The sequence below is a fragment of the Capra hircus genome, chromosome 22, assembly GCF_001704415.2.
Source record: "Capra hircus breed San Clemente chromosome 22, ASM170441v1, whole genome shotgun sequence".
In the NCBI taxonomy this organism is placed as follows: Eukaryota; Metazoa; Chordata; class Mammalia; order Artiodactyla; family Bovidae; genus Capra; species Capra hircus.
The window spans coordinates 14,698,778-14,713,722 of record NC_030829.1 but is presented as its reverse complement, the minus strand read 5'-3'; the positions used below and the strand labels follow the sequence as shown (position 1 = coordinate 14,713,722).

At 42.9% G+C, this 14,945-nt stretch overlaps 1 protein-coding gene across 1 annotated transcript in view; it reads left to right on the top strand.

The window, feature by feature from the left end:
- Window positions 8,476–14,945, top strand: part of CCDC13 (coiled-coil domain containing 13) — a 34,359-nt gene continuing 27,889 nt past the window's right edge. The window contains exons 1-2 of the mRNA XM_018066904.1: window positions 8,476–8,696; window positions 12,559–12,707. Of these exons, the coding sequence (XP_017922393.1) occupies window positions 8,476–8,696; window positions 12,559–12,707 (370 nt within the window). The remainder of the gene's footprint in view (window positions 8,697–12,558; window positions 12,708–14,945) is intronic.

The following is a 14,945-nucleotide window of genomic DNA, read 5'->3' as shown; positions in this document are numbered from 1 at the left end:
CTATACTTCCTGTCGTCCCCACTGGTGCTCCTTCCGAGATCACTCGTTCTTGTTAGTCATCTCCATCTCCCACCATCACACCCTGGGCTCAAACTCTTAGAAGTGCCTTTCCTTCCTCCCATTCATTTATCAATATTAAGCCAGTCACCAAGCCCTGCCGTTTTTCATAAGCCGAGTCCTTCATTGCTCAGATTTGTTCTTGTTTGCCACCACTAAACTGAGGCCTGTCACCTCCTGTCCTGCCCCCTGGCTCCAGCAAAGCCACTGACACCAAAACCCTGTGCCCACCACTGTCCCTGACACAGGCTCGGGCTCTAGTCCTTTCCTGAATGTTCCCCTTCCCCACTCCCAGTCAATTCAGTGCACGCCTTAAAGACCCAACCCCATCCTACTTTTGGTAAACTACACTGAACTCTTCCAGGCCACAGTGAACTTTTACCTTTTTATAAATCTTGCTATATTTGAATTTAAGATACAATGCATGGTCCACTGTGGTAACATTTTTGCAACTAAAGAAAACCAGCATACAGCAATGAAGACCCAGCGCAGCCAAAAATAAATAAATAAATAGACTGTACTTATACTCTCCACTTTGCTGTTGTTCAGTCACAAAGTCATGTCTGACTCTTTTGCGACCCCATGGATTGCAGCCTGCCAGGCTCCCCGGTCCATGGGATTTCCCAGGCAAGAACACTGCAGTGGGTTGCCATTTCCCAAGTCTCCAGCATTGGCAGGCAGATTCCTTACCACCGAACCACCAGGGAAGCCCATTCTCTCCACTAGTCCCTCACAAAAACTGACGAAGGTATTATCCTGACTTTTCAATGTGGAAAGCTGTAATTTACCCAAGTCCATACAACTGGAAAATGACAGAGCTGGGACCCAAATCCAGAACTTGAGACCTCGGTCCTGTGGGAAGACTGCATGACGGAACAGAAGGCATAATATACATAGAGCAGTGCTGATCCCAAAAGTACCTGCTCTTCCCTTCCCTTCATTTTCCCCTCTCACTGCACACACACATACACAGTTCCCATCAGGTCCCAAATCCAAGACTTTTTTCCAATATATCTGCTTTATCCTCAGGTTTTTTTCATATATAAAAATCCTCGGCCACTATTTGGTCTTTATGAGAAGCAGAGTGATACAACTAGCGATGATCACATTAAGTGAAGTGAGTCAGAAAGACAAATACCATATGACATGACTTACATGTGGAACCTAAAATATGACACAAATGAACATACCTATGAAACAGAGTCACAGACTGGGCTGACTGATGGTTGCCAAGGGAAAAGGGGCCGGGGAAGGGATGGAGTGGAAGGTTGGGGTGAGCAGAGGTAAACTTTTATATAGAGAATGGATAAAAACCTACTGTATAACACAGAGAACTATATTCAATATCCTATGACAAAACAGAAAAGAATACAAAAATGTAATATGTGTAAGTAAATCACTTTGCTGCACAGCAGTAATTAACAGAATTTTTTAAATCAACTATACTTGAGTTTTTAAAAAAGAAAGTTGAGGAGATTCTCACATATACATGGTCTTACTGTGGAGGCAGTAAATTAAAACCTAGTAAGTAGACAAGGTATTGGGGACCTTATCAACATGGAAGAAACCAATTACCTCTGAGAAAAGGTGACTTTCATCCAAATGTTTCGAAAGACCATGATGTGAGCCAAGAGTGAAACTGAGAAATTTGGGGAGAAAATATAAAGTATATTACCAAAAAAAAAAAAAGTATATTACCAATACATTATGCTTGGAGGAGAGCCATCAGAGTGGTCCCCTGGAACTAAGGACTGATGAATCTTGGCAGAACATTGAGTTTTCTAATGAAGTCAACATATGATGAATGAGATCACCATATATTCAAACACATCTTAAGACAAAATTGCTCCACAGATAAAATAGGACTTGACTATAGCCAGAATGGTGTTAAATTAAAACAAGGAGTGTACAGAAGGGCAGCCGGGTCGGGTAGGGGGAGTCTGAGAGGCTGGTAGCCAACAAAAGAAGCCCAAATCCATGATGAGATGAAGAAAATTGGCAATGTGTATCCAGCACCTTCCAGTGAGAAAGGAACTTGAACCTGGAGACAATGGACAATTTTTATCTGTAGCGTGCTTCTGATTGTGAAATAGAATATTTAATAAAGCTTCCCATGTAGCTCAGTCAGTAAAGCATCTGCCTGCAATGTGGGAGACCTGGGTTCAATTCCTGGGTCAGGAAGTTCCCCTGGAGAAGGAAATGGCAACCCTCTCCAGTATTCTTGTCTGCAGAAACCCGTGGAGAGAGGAGCCTGGCAGGCTACAGTTCACGGGATCGCAAGAGTCGGACATGACTTAGTGCTCTTTCTTACCCTAAGTTAAAAATATTTCAATGCAGTTTGCTTCTGTTTGCTCTCAATTGCCCACAATATCTTTCTGATGACTGATCATGAGTGGTCATGAGTGTCTGATCCTGGGAAAGGAGGAGCTCTGGATATAGGTCACAATCCCCTAGTGTGAACTAGTGTCTTAGTGTTCTTGTTTGTTTACAGGTTAATCACTTAATATCATGGATGACATAAGTCTGGTCCCAAATGACACTCCTGGTTTAACGACCAAATTAGATTTTGGGCCTGCAAAGCCGAGGTCCATTAAGAAGAGAACTCTGAAATGGCAAGAGACAAATGGAACTTTGGTTTTTAGCTGCAGCAAAGCTTACTTTGATTTTGAGGCTAAAGAGCTAAGGCTATAACAATGCATGACAGCTGAAGAGCATTTCCGTTTACAGATCACTTTTGACACCTATTTGATTATCATGAAAACAAACTTGCTATTTTAAGAAGAAAGTTGAGGTTTGTGACTTGACTAATGTCCATCCAAGAATTAAAACCTAGGTATTCTTACTTCTGAAAGACTGTGTTCAACTTTGCTTCTCATAGTAAGGGTAGGATCACTAACTGGTTATGTCATATATATTTATTTGTGGGAGAGAGAATATTATTTCAGTGAAGGGAAATCTATCTTATCACCTTAGAAAAGATAAAGGTTCCAGCTTAAAGTTGGAGCTATGTTGAACTGTGGGAAGGGCCTAATTTAGGGATTAGAAAAAGGATCAGCTAGATCCACACAAACATGCTCAACTGATTAAAAAATAACTATACTGTAAAATATACATGAAAGAAAAGTGAAAGTGAAAGTCGCTCAGTCGTGTCTGACTCTTTGTAACCCAACGAACTATGCAGTCCATGGAATTCTCCAGGGCGGAATACTGGAGTAGGTAGCTGTTCTCTTCTCCAGGGGATCTTCCCAACCCAGGGATTGAACCCAGGTCTCCTGCATTGAAGGCAGATTCTTTACCAGCTGAGCCACAAGGGAAGCCCCAAATATACATAACAATTAACTATTTTAAGCATTTTTAAGTGTGCAGTTCAGTGATGCTGCTGCTGCTGCTGCTACTGCTGCTGCTGCTGCTGCTGCTGCTGCTGCTGCTAAGTCACTTCAGTCGTGTCCGATTCTGTGTGACCCCAAAGATGGCAGCCCACCAGGCTCTGCCGTCCCTGGGATTCTCCAGGCAAGAACACTGGAGTGGGTTGCCATTTTCTTCTCCAATGGATGAAAGTGAAAAGTGAAAGTGAAGTCGCTCAGTCGTGTCCGACTCTGTGCGACCTTATGAACTGCAGCCTTCCAGGCTCCTCTGTCCATGGGAGTTTCCAGGCAAGAGTACCGGAGTAGGGTGCCATTGCCTTCTCTGTCAGTGATACTAAGTGTACTTAAAATACTATGCAACCATTACCATCACTGGTCTCCATAACCTTTTCATCATTCCAAATAGAAACTTGATACTCTTTAATAATAAAACTCCCCATTTCTCTCTTCCCCTGCCCCCTACAATCTCTATTCTACTACCTGTCTCTACTCTAGGTACCTAATATAAGTGGAATCATACAGTAGTTGTCCTTTTATGTCTGGCTTATTTCACTTCGCATGTTTTTCAAGGTTCATCCATGTTGGAGAATGTGTCAGTACTTCATTCATTTCTATGGGTGAATAATACTCCATTTAGTGGATGTTACCACACTTTGCTTATCCATTCACCTGGAGATTGATATTTGGATTGTTTACATTGTTTGGGCATTGTGAATAATGCTGCTGTGGACACTGGTGTACAAGTATCCATCTGCTTTCATATTTGGGGCATATACTCAGAAGTGAGTTATAATGGATCATAATCTATGTTTAAATTTTTGAGGAACTTCCAAATTTTCTACAATGGCTGCACCATTTTGCTCTCCCACCAGCAATGCATAAGGGTTTCAATTTTCCCACCTCTTGAAATTCAATACATATTTTCCATTAAAAAAAAAGTAATAGCCATTCTAATGTGTATGGAGTGGTGCACCACTGTGGCTTTGATTAATGCTGAACATCTTTACATGTCCTTATTAGCCATCTGTATATCTTCTTGAAAGGAATGTCTCTTCAAGTCCTTTGCCTATTTTTAAAGTGGGTGGCTTTTTGTTGTTGAATTTACACAACTGATTTTTAACAAAGGCTCAAAAGCAATTCAGCTGAGGAAAGATACTTTTCAACAAATAGTGCTGAAGCAACTGGACATCCATAGGTTAAAAAAAAAAAAAAAAGAATCTCAACCTAAACCTCACATCTGACATAAAAATTATGTCAAAATAAATCATGAACATAAGACTAATGCTTTTAGAAAATCATAAGGGGAAATCTTTGGGACCCATGCAAGCATTGCAGGAGGGGGGACCCCTTCCAGGGCCCAAAACTGGGCTCTTGTCTAACACTTGGAAATGAATTGTCTGAGGAGACACATGTGCTCACAAAGCAAGAGATTTTATTGGGAAAGGGCGCCTGGGTGGAGAGCAGTAGGATAAGGGAACCCAGGAGAACTGCTCTGCCGCGTGGCCTGCAGTCTCGGGTTTTATGGTGATGGGATTAGTTTCCGGGTGGTCTTTGGCCAATCATTCTAATTCAGAAACTTTCCTGGTGGCGCACACATTGCTCAGCCAAGATGGATGCTAGCGAGAGGGATTCTGGGAAGTGGACGGACATGCAGTGTCTCCTTTCAACCTTTCCCGAACTCTTCCAGCTGGTGGTGGCTTATTAGTTCCTTATTTCTTACCAGGATCTCCTGTCATAAAACAACTCATGTGAATGGTTACTAAAGGGCCTGGCCAGGGTGGGCGCTTTCAGTCAGTGTGCTTCCCCCTAACACAAGGAGCTCTTACACTCCACACTGAAAGAAAGAAAATGGTAAATTGGAATGAGTCAAAATTTTTGTTCCATGAAAACTCATGTAAAGAGGAAAAGTTAGCTACAGAATGGGAGAAAATATCTGCAAACTACAGTCCAACAAATGATTAGTATCTAGAACATATAAAGAATTCTCACAAATCAACAGCTAGAAATTGGGCAAAAGACATGAACAGACACTGCACCGAAGATACACAGATGGCAAATGAGTACCTGAAAAAAACGTTCAATATCATTATTCATTATGCACAGCAGACCACAATGAGATGTCACTACACACCTATTAGTATGTCTAAAATGAAAAATAGTGACAAATCACGTACTGGCAAAGACGTGGATAAAGTGGATCACTCATACACTGCTGGGAGAAAGGTGAAATGGCAGACGCACTCTACAGAAAAGATTGACGGTTTCATATAAAACTAAACATGTTATTATCATACAACTGGACTCTTGGGCATCTATCCTGGAAAAATGAGTGTTAAGTTCCTACAAAAATCTACATATGAATGTTTGTATCAGCTTTATTTGCAATTCTCCTCATGTGTCTGTTAGTTGCTCAGACCTGTCCAACTCTGCGACCCTATGGACTGTAGCCCACGAGGATCTTTTCTCCATGGAATTCTCCAGGCAAGAATACTGGAGTAGGTAGCCATTCCCTTCTCGAAGGGATCTTTCTGATCCAGGGATTGAACCTAAGTCTCCTGCATTGCAGGCAAATTCTTTACAGTTTGAGCCACCAGGGAAGCCCCTTTATTTGTAACTGCCCCCTACTAGAAAGAGCCCAGATGTCTTCTGAGGGGCAAATGGTTTAAACAAGATGTTGTACATGCATATCATAGAAAACTGCTCGGCAATGAAAAGGAACAAACGGATACATACAACAACCTGGATGAATCTCCAGAAATCTATTCTGAATAAAAGAAGTCAGTCCCCAGAGGTTACATACTATATTATTCCATTTATATAACATTTCTGAAATGACAAAATTTTAGAACTAGAGAACAGATTAGTGGTCACTCCCTTTGGGAGTGAGGAGGGAGGAAAGTGGATGTGGTAATAAAAGCCCTAAAAGAGGAATCCTTGTGGTGATTTACGTGTTCAATATTTGAAGACGGTAGTGGATATGCAAGCCTAAGCATCATAAAACGGTACAGAAGTAAACACACACACACACAAATGAATACAAGTACAATGATCAACATCGATATTCTGGCTGTGGTACTGCACTAGAGTTCTGCAATATGCGGTCAGGTGCCCCGCCTTCATGCATGTCTGTGGAGTGAATGCCTTATGAGGAAAAAAAACCAACCATGAAATATGTGAAGACTTTCTGAAGACCTGAATCTAGTAGTGACTTAAATTGGGAAGTATCTGAAAGAAGAAAACAAACAAACACACAAATGTTTTCCACTGTGGAAATAAACCATGTGCTCTATATTTTAAGTCCTCTAAAGTGCAAAAATAAAAACATACCACTGCAATTCCAGCACTCGAATACAACCATTTGTAACTTTAATATTTCTTTGCATTCCTCCCCAGTCATGTTCCGTTCCTAGTTTTTGTTTTGTTTTGGCCGCGCCATGCGGGCTCTTATTCCCAGACTCCGGATCGAACTCGCGTCCCTTGAAGTGGAAGCGCAGAGCCCTAACCCCTGGACTGCCAGGAAAGTCCCTGTGTTCCTACTTTTAAAAACATAACTACATTTATTCAGTAGTTACTATTCCGTGCCCTGCCTTTTACACTCACTGGCACAAAATATCCTTTTCCCGACACTGTTCTATATTTTCCAAAGACATTCTTAAAGGCTACGTTAAATTTCATGGTGGGATCGTTCACTTTAATTTCTTCCAGCAAGACTGCGGCATGCGCATCTCTGCGTTTGGCCCACAAAACTTTTAAACTACGTTCTAGAAACGGACCACCAGCTCAACTGTAAAGTCTCAAGACGCAAGACGCCCCCTTCCATTACCCCACCGTGCTGGCTGACTTACCTACTAAACCCGGGTAGTCTGCACCTCCGTCCCTTTCCGACCTCCCGGGGCCCTCTTGGCCGCCGTAGACGCATGATGACGTCATGCGGCGTCGTGGCTGGTTTCCCTGGTGACGGTTGTCGGGACAGCGCAGGAAAGCGTCTGAAGAGGTGAAGGAGCTTCTGCAGCTAGAGATGGGGAGCAGCGGAGCAAACACTGTAAGTGCAGGGAAAACTACAGAATGGTTCTGGCTGGAGTCAAGACAGCAAGTAGCCGCCAGGAGGCCTGGCCGGAGCCAGGGGTGTATACCTATGTAAAGATTTATTGAGCTGTACACTCACAACTTATACACTTTACTCATGTAAATTATAATTCAATTAAAAATTATACCTCAATTAAAAGCAATAGTTAGGGACTTCCCTGGTGGTCCAGTGGTTAGGACTCCACGCTCCCAATGCAGGGGGCTCGGGTTCTATCCCTAATCAGGGAACTAGATCCCATATGCCACAACTAAAGATCCTGTATGCTGCAACTAAGACCTGGCACAGCCAAATAAATAAATATATATATATATTTTTAAAAAGCAGTAATGATATCTGAGCCCCATTCCTAGGAGTTGATATTTAATTGGTCCAGGGACGTGCCACAGCACTGTTATATTTTAGGAGCTCCAGTCTGTGGGGTCGTTGAGAGTCAGACACGACTGAGCGACTTCACTTTCACTTTTCCCTTTCATGCATCGGAGAAGGAAATGGCAACCCACTCCAGTGTTCTTGCCTGGAGAATCCCAAGGACAGGGGAGCCTAGTGGGCTGCCCTCTATGGGGTCACACAGAGTTGGACACAACTGAAGCTACTTAGCAGCAGCAGCAGCAGGAGATTCTAATGTTCAGCTAGAGTCGACAGCCACTGCTTATAGGGATAGGAAGGAGTCAACTGTTGAGTCTGAGTAATGGGGAAGAGTATCCTGATGGCACAGTCAGGTATGGAAGGGTGTGTCGGGGGTGGGGTGGGGCGGTGATGCTCAGTACAGTTCAGCTGTGGCTTTCAGGGGATCTGAAGTGAGGGTGGGTCTTCCAAGCTTCCACATGGACACCTGCAAAGCTAAGCAGGAAACTCCAGGCTTGGGGGGTTGTAGACAGGGCTTATTATGAGTCAAGCACTCTTGAGAAAGAAGCACTTCGTAGAGTTTGCTTCAGCTCAGGCTTCTTTTCCTACTCCGAGGGCAAGATGGCAGAGGATGAAGGCTCACAGGACACCTTGAGGCTCCAGTTTAGAGCCATGCAAGAGATGCAGCGCAAAAGGTTACAGAAGCAGATGGAGAAACGGAAGGAAAAAGAACTGAGCCTCCAGAGCAGAGGCGATGACCAAAAAGAGCCCCTGGAGATCTCTGATGGCCTCAGCGTCCTCCAAGCTGGGGAGCAGAACTCGAAAACCAGCTTTGAGCAGAGGTAAATGCAAGCTTGGACTCCCCCAGGGGCATTGCAGGGAGGTAGGGAAGATGGGGAGAATGACTGCAGACAGTTAGACAGTCTGGTTGGCCAGGTGTGTGCTTATCAACTGAGACTCAAGGGGTTTTGACATAGAGATTGTTATTGAAGACTCTTGCATCTGACAGAGGGTCCATGGGCCTATAGACATAATTTGGCATGAAATTTATTCAAAAACCATGTGAAGTCAAATGGAAAATTTTGAAATTCATCAAGGTGTGGTTTATTCACTTGGATTTTGTCTTTCATGAAAGAAAAAATTGGTTTTTGAGGAGCCAGTTGTATGGCTCTGATGACTCACAGATGATCACTGTTCCAAACCTCATCTGAGACTGTTCTGCCCCAAATTCCCTTTCCTGACACATAAGGACATATAAACCTACCTTTCATAAAGAAGCACTTGATGGATTCCTTGCTTTTATATAATTGTTGAAAAGGTTGAAGAGTCCAGAATCTTCTCATTTTGCTCTAAATTTGACGGTTTCATACAGATGCAGTGATTTATATAGCCTATTAGAAGCAGAAGTCTTGACTGATACAAAAGTTTGCTAGCCATTTTGCTAAAAAAAAAAAAAAAATCAGAGCAGTTGATGAGCTATCTCTTTGCTTCTGGTTTCACCCAGAATCTATTCTCCATCTACAAATTCTACTTTACATGGTTTCTCAGTTTTCACAGTGTTCTACTGAAAAATGCTAATTAGAAAAAATTAAGATGTCAAGAATTTAAAAAATTCATAGGGCTCCTAAATATTAGATCTAAGCTAACCCCAGATCGATTTCCAAATGATCTTTCCTCAAGTCGGAGAAAGTGGAATTTGTGGATACTTGAGCTGTTGGTATCCAACAATAATATTAATAATATCCATTATCTAATAATTAGTTGAGCTTCCCATGTGGCTCAGTGGTAAAGAATCTGCCTGCAATGCAAGAGATCCAGGTTTGATTCCTGGGGCGAGAAGACCCTCTGGAGAAGGAAATGGCAACCCAGTCCAGTATCTTGCCTGGGAAATCCTGTGGACAGAGGAGCCTGGTGGGCTACAGTCCATGGGGTCACAAGAAAGTTGGACATGACTTAGCAACTAAACAAAACAACAATAATTACTGTTACCTTTGAGCTTCCCAGTTGGCTCTATTGGTAAAGAATCAGCTTGCAATGTAGGAGACGTAAGAGATGCAGGTTCAATCCCTGGGTTGGGAAGATCCTGGGAGGTGGGCATGGCAACCCACTCCAGATTTCCTTCCTGGAGAATCCCATGGACAGAGGGGCCTGGCGGACTACAGTCCATAGGTTGCAAAGAGTCGGACAAGTGAAGCAACTGAGCAGACACACATGCTTAATTTCTATAACTTATTTACTTCCTGAGCAGCTGCCTCTGTGGAGCTGGTTTCATGCCTAACGATAGAAACAATCACAGACGCATCAGTCACGTTTCTCCTGTTTTAAAGTTCTGAAAAAAGTTGCAAGACAACGTAAAACAGGCAATACCAGTCGCCTATTCTGATTTCCTATTGGAGGAGCCTGGTGGGCAACAGTCCATGGGGTCGCAAAGAGTCGGACACAACTGAGCAACTTTCTGTTTTTTCTTTCTTTAACCTGAGACCCAGAGCCCTAGCCTCAAGGCTTAGACAATCCTCTTTGGTCTTCTAATTGCTGTTCAGTCACTCAGTCATGTCCGACTCTTCGTGACCCAATGGACTGCAGTACGCCAGGTTTCCCTGTCCTTCACCATCTCCCAGATGCTCCATCTTGCTCACACTCATGTTCATTTAGTCAGTGATGCCATCCAACCATCTTGTCCTTTGTGGTCCTCTTCTCCTCCTGCCTTCAATCTTTCCCAGCATTAGGGTCTTTTCTAATGAGTCAGTTCTTCACATCAGGTGGCCAAAGTATTGGAGCTTCAGCTTTAGCCTCAGTCCTTCCAATGAATATTCAGGGTTGGTTTCCTTTAGGATTGACTGGTTTGATCTCCTTGCAGTCCAAGGGACTTGATTTCAATACCACAGTTCAAAAGCATCAATTCTTCGGCGCTCAGCTTTCTTTACAGTCCAACTCTCACATCCATACATGACTACTAGAAAAACCATTGATTTGACTAGACGGATCTTTGTTGGGAAAGTAATGTCTCTGCTTCTAATATGCTGTCAAGTTTTGTCATAGCTTTTCTTTTAGGGAACAAGCGTCTTTTAATTTCATGGCTGCAGTCACTATCCACAGTGATTTTGGAGCCCCCCCCAAAATAAAGCCTCTCAGTGTTTCCATAGTTTCCCCATCTATTTGCCATGAAGTGATGGGACCAGATGCCATGATCTTTGTTTTTTTAATGTTGAGTTTTAAGCCAGCTGTTTCACTCTCCTCTTTCACCATCATCAAGAGGTTCTTTAGTTCCTCTTTGCTTTCTGCCATAAGGGTGGTGACATCTGCGTACCTGAGATTATAGATATTTCTTCCGGCAATCTTGATTCCAGGTTGGGCTTCATCTAGTCCAGCATTTCACATGATGTACTCTGCATAGAAGTTAAATAAGCAGGGTGAATATAAGCAGAGAAGTTAAATAAGAATAGAAGTTAAATAAGCCTTGACCTACTCCTTTCCCAATTTTGAACCAGTCCATTGTTCCATATCCGGTTCTAACTATTGCTTCTTGACCTGCATACAGGTTTCTCAGGAGGCAGGTAAGGTGGTCTGGTATTCCAACCTCTTTAAGAATTTTTCCACAGTTTGTTGTAATCCACACAGTCAAAGGCTTTAGCATAATCAATGAAGCAGAAGCAGATGTTTTTCTGGAACTCTAATGCTTTTTCTATGATCCAATACGCAAGTAAAACTAGAGGGCCTTCCCTGGTGGTCCATTGGTAGAGACTTTGCCTTCCAGTGCAAGAGCTGCAGATTCCTGTTGGAAAGCTAAGATCACTTACGCCTTGGAGCCAAAAAACTAAAACAAAAGAGAGAAGCAGGGCTTCCCTTGTGGTCCAGTGGGTTAAGAATCAGCTTTCAATGCAGGGGACACTGATTCAATCCCTGGTCCAGGAAGATCCCACATAGTGTGGGGCACCTAAGCCCATGCACCACCACTAGAAGAAAGCCTGCACACAGCAACCAAGACCCAGTGCAGCCAAAACTTTTAAAATAAATAATTTTAAATTATAAAAACACAGAAGCGATATTGTAACAAATTCAATAAAGACTTTAAAAAATGGTCTGCATCAAAAAATCTTTAAAAAATTAAGACTATAAATTTCCTTGTAAGTATCACTTTAGCTGCTGTTCACAAATTTTCAGATATATTGCTTCTACAGTCAATCCATTCTAAATGCTTCATAATACACATTATGATTTCTTCTTAACCCATAAATAATTTAGCAGTGTGTGTGTATGTGTATGTTTGGTTCGAAGCATATGACAACTTTGGAGTTCTTTTCTGAATTTTTGCCCTTTTTTAGTATTGATTTCTAATTTTAGATAATTAATATTAAAGAAAATGATCTGCATGATGCTCATTATTTGGAGTTTGCTAAGATTGCCTTTGAAGCCTATATTTTTATGCATGTTCCATAGATGCTGGAACGGAGTATTTATGTAGCTCTGCTGAACCCCGAGTAAACCATAGCATTCGGAGCTTGTTGCTCCTTTCATTTATGTGCATGTGTCCTTGATCATTGTTTTGAGAACAGTATGCTAAAAATCTGCTCATTGAGATTCCCCTCAATTCCTCATTCCTGTTTTATACAGACCAGTTCTAGTCACCACCCAGTACCCAGCCAGGGACAACAAAACTGGGCCACGGAGGCCTGAGCCCCCTGTGATTCTGCCTTTCCCTTGCAGGGTGCTTGAAGATGAGATCGAACAGCTTCGGGATCAACTCAGGGAAACAGTGGATGAGAACGGGCGATTATATAAGTTGCTGAAGGAGAGGGACTTTGAAATCAAACATCTCAAAAAGAAAATAGAAGAAGACAGATTTGCCTTTACAGGTAACTGCACCGCTGTTATGACAGTTCCTACCCTGAAGTCCAGGTCGGCTGGCCCAGCCGCCATGAAGCCTACAGGGCAGACAAACAGCAAGTTCCAGAGGGTAGGTGTGAAGAGAGAGTGCAAGGGTCAGCTGTAACCAAGCTTGTCCAGATAAGTCCCAGAAATGAGGGATGGGGAGAGGAATGGAGCAGGCAGGGTGGGCCAGCATGCCAGGAACCGGGAGCAGCAGAAGCAGAGGACAGGCATTCCAGGCAGTGTGGGTGAGCCCGCTGGGACTCATGACAGTTCTCCATGGCACCTGCTGCACGTTCGGTGGGCTGATGGCATCCATCCCATCTCGATACTCTGGCTCCAACATGGACGTGAAAAAAGCCCCAGTAAAAGTAGGCATTTACTCTATACCTCTTGCTGTTACTTGTTCTTGCCAGAAGGGTAGACAAGACAGGGAATTTGGCTGTTCCCAGGGGATTTCCTAGAATCCAGCAGCATCTAGAATGGACCTTGTCTCTTCAGGTCTGGCTGGGACCTTGGCTCTACTGCTTGAGACCTTGACCCCATGGGCCTGTTAGGGACCTTGGGTATGTTAGCCCTGTGGGTATGGACTGGACATTGACCACTGACTCTGTGGTTCTAAGCTAGACCTTATTCTTACACATCTGGTGGAGACCTTGGCCCTGGCTATCCTCTGCTCCATGCATTGAGCAATTCCCAGGTGGCTGACTAAGAAAGTACAAAGTCGGTGTCACCAATCACAGAGGGCAATACGCCTCACCTGGCATCTGCCAGAGCATCCCCCTCTGCCTTTGCTAGTAAATGCCCTTAAGAGTAGGTGTACATAGAGGACTAGTGCTGAATTAAAAAGCAAGGAGAATTTGGTATCTTAAAAACTGTTATGCCTCCCTCCATTCTTTGGCCTTTTCTGTTTAAAATAAAGCTATACCGAAGAGAAGGTAACATCTAAACTGGCTTGGGTTTTAGATGCAAAGGGGCAGCTTTTGCAAGGCTGTCTTTCAAGGCTGAGAGGCTCCAGGGGGAAAGGAGATGCCTTCACGTTTTGAAGAGGAAAGTTTGACAGGCTCAGTTCATGTTTTTAAACCAGGCTGCTGACAGCTGATAAACTGGTTTTCCTTTGGCTGGATTTTTCGTGTTTGCTTTAGTTTTTCCATTTCTTTGTACAATTCTTTGATGATTGCACTAGTGCTTACAACACACATAACTTTCATGGCCTACTTAGAAATATTATTTTACCACTCAAGTGGGATGAAGAAACTTTACCACCATATGGATCCCTTTACCCTCCCCCTTACAGTAAAACTCTTAAGTATTGTATCTGTATATGTTGAAAATCTCGTCAGGGAATGCTATCATATTTGCTTTCAACCATTATACGTGAACCGTGAACTTCCAGATGTTGGATTTAGAAAAAGCAGAGGAACCAGAGATCAAATTGCCAACATCCATTGGATCATCAAAAAAGCAAGAGAGTTCCAGAAAAACATCTACTTCTGCTTTATTGACTATGCCAAAGCCTTTGACTGTGTGGATCACAACAAACTGTGGAAAATTCTTAAAGAGATGGGAATACCAGACCACCTGACCTGCCTCTTGAGAAATCTGTAGGAAGGTCAGGAAGTAACAGTCAGAACTGGACATGGAACAACAGACTGGTTCCAAACAGGGAAAAGAGTATGTCAAGGCTGTATATTGTCACCCTGCTTATTTAACTTCTATGCAGAGTACATCATGAAAAACGCTGGGCTGGATGAAGCACAAGCTGGAATCAAGATTGCCAGAAAACATATCAGTCACCTCAGATATGCGGATGACACCACCCTCATGGCAGAAAGCCAAGAAGAACTAAAGAGCCTCTTGATGAAAGTGAAAGAGGAGAGTGAAAAAAGTTGGCTTAAAACCCAACGTTCAGAAAACTAAGATCATGGCATCTAGTCTCATCACTTCATGGCAAATAGATGGGGAAACTGGAAATAGTGAAAGACTTTTTCACTGCAGATGGTGACTGCAGCCATGAAATTAAAAGACACTTGCTCCTTGGAAGAAAAGCTATGACCAACCTAGACAGCATATTAAAAAAGCAGAGACATTACTTTGCCAACAAAGATCCATCTAGTCAAAGCTATGGTTTTTCCAGTCATCATGTATGGATGTGAGATTTGGACTATAAAGAAAGCTGAGCACCAAAGAATTGATGCTTTTGCACTGTGGTGTTGAAGACTCTT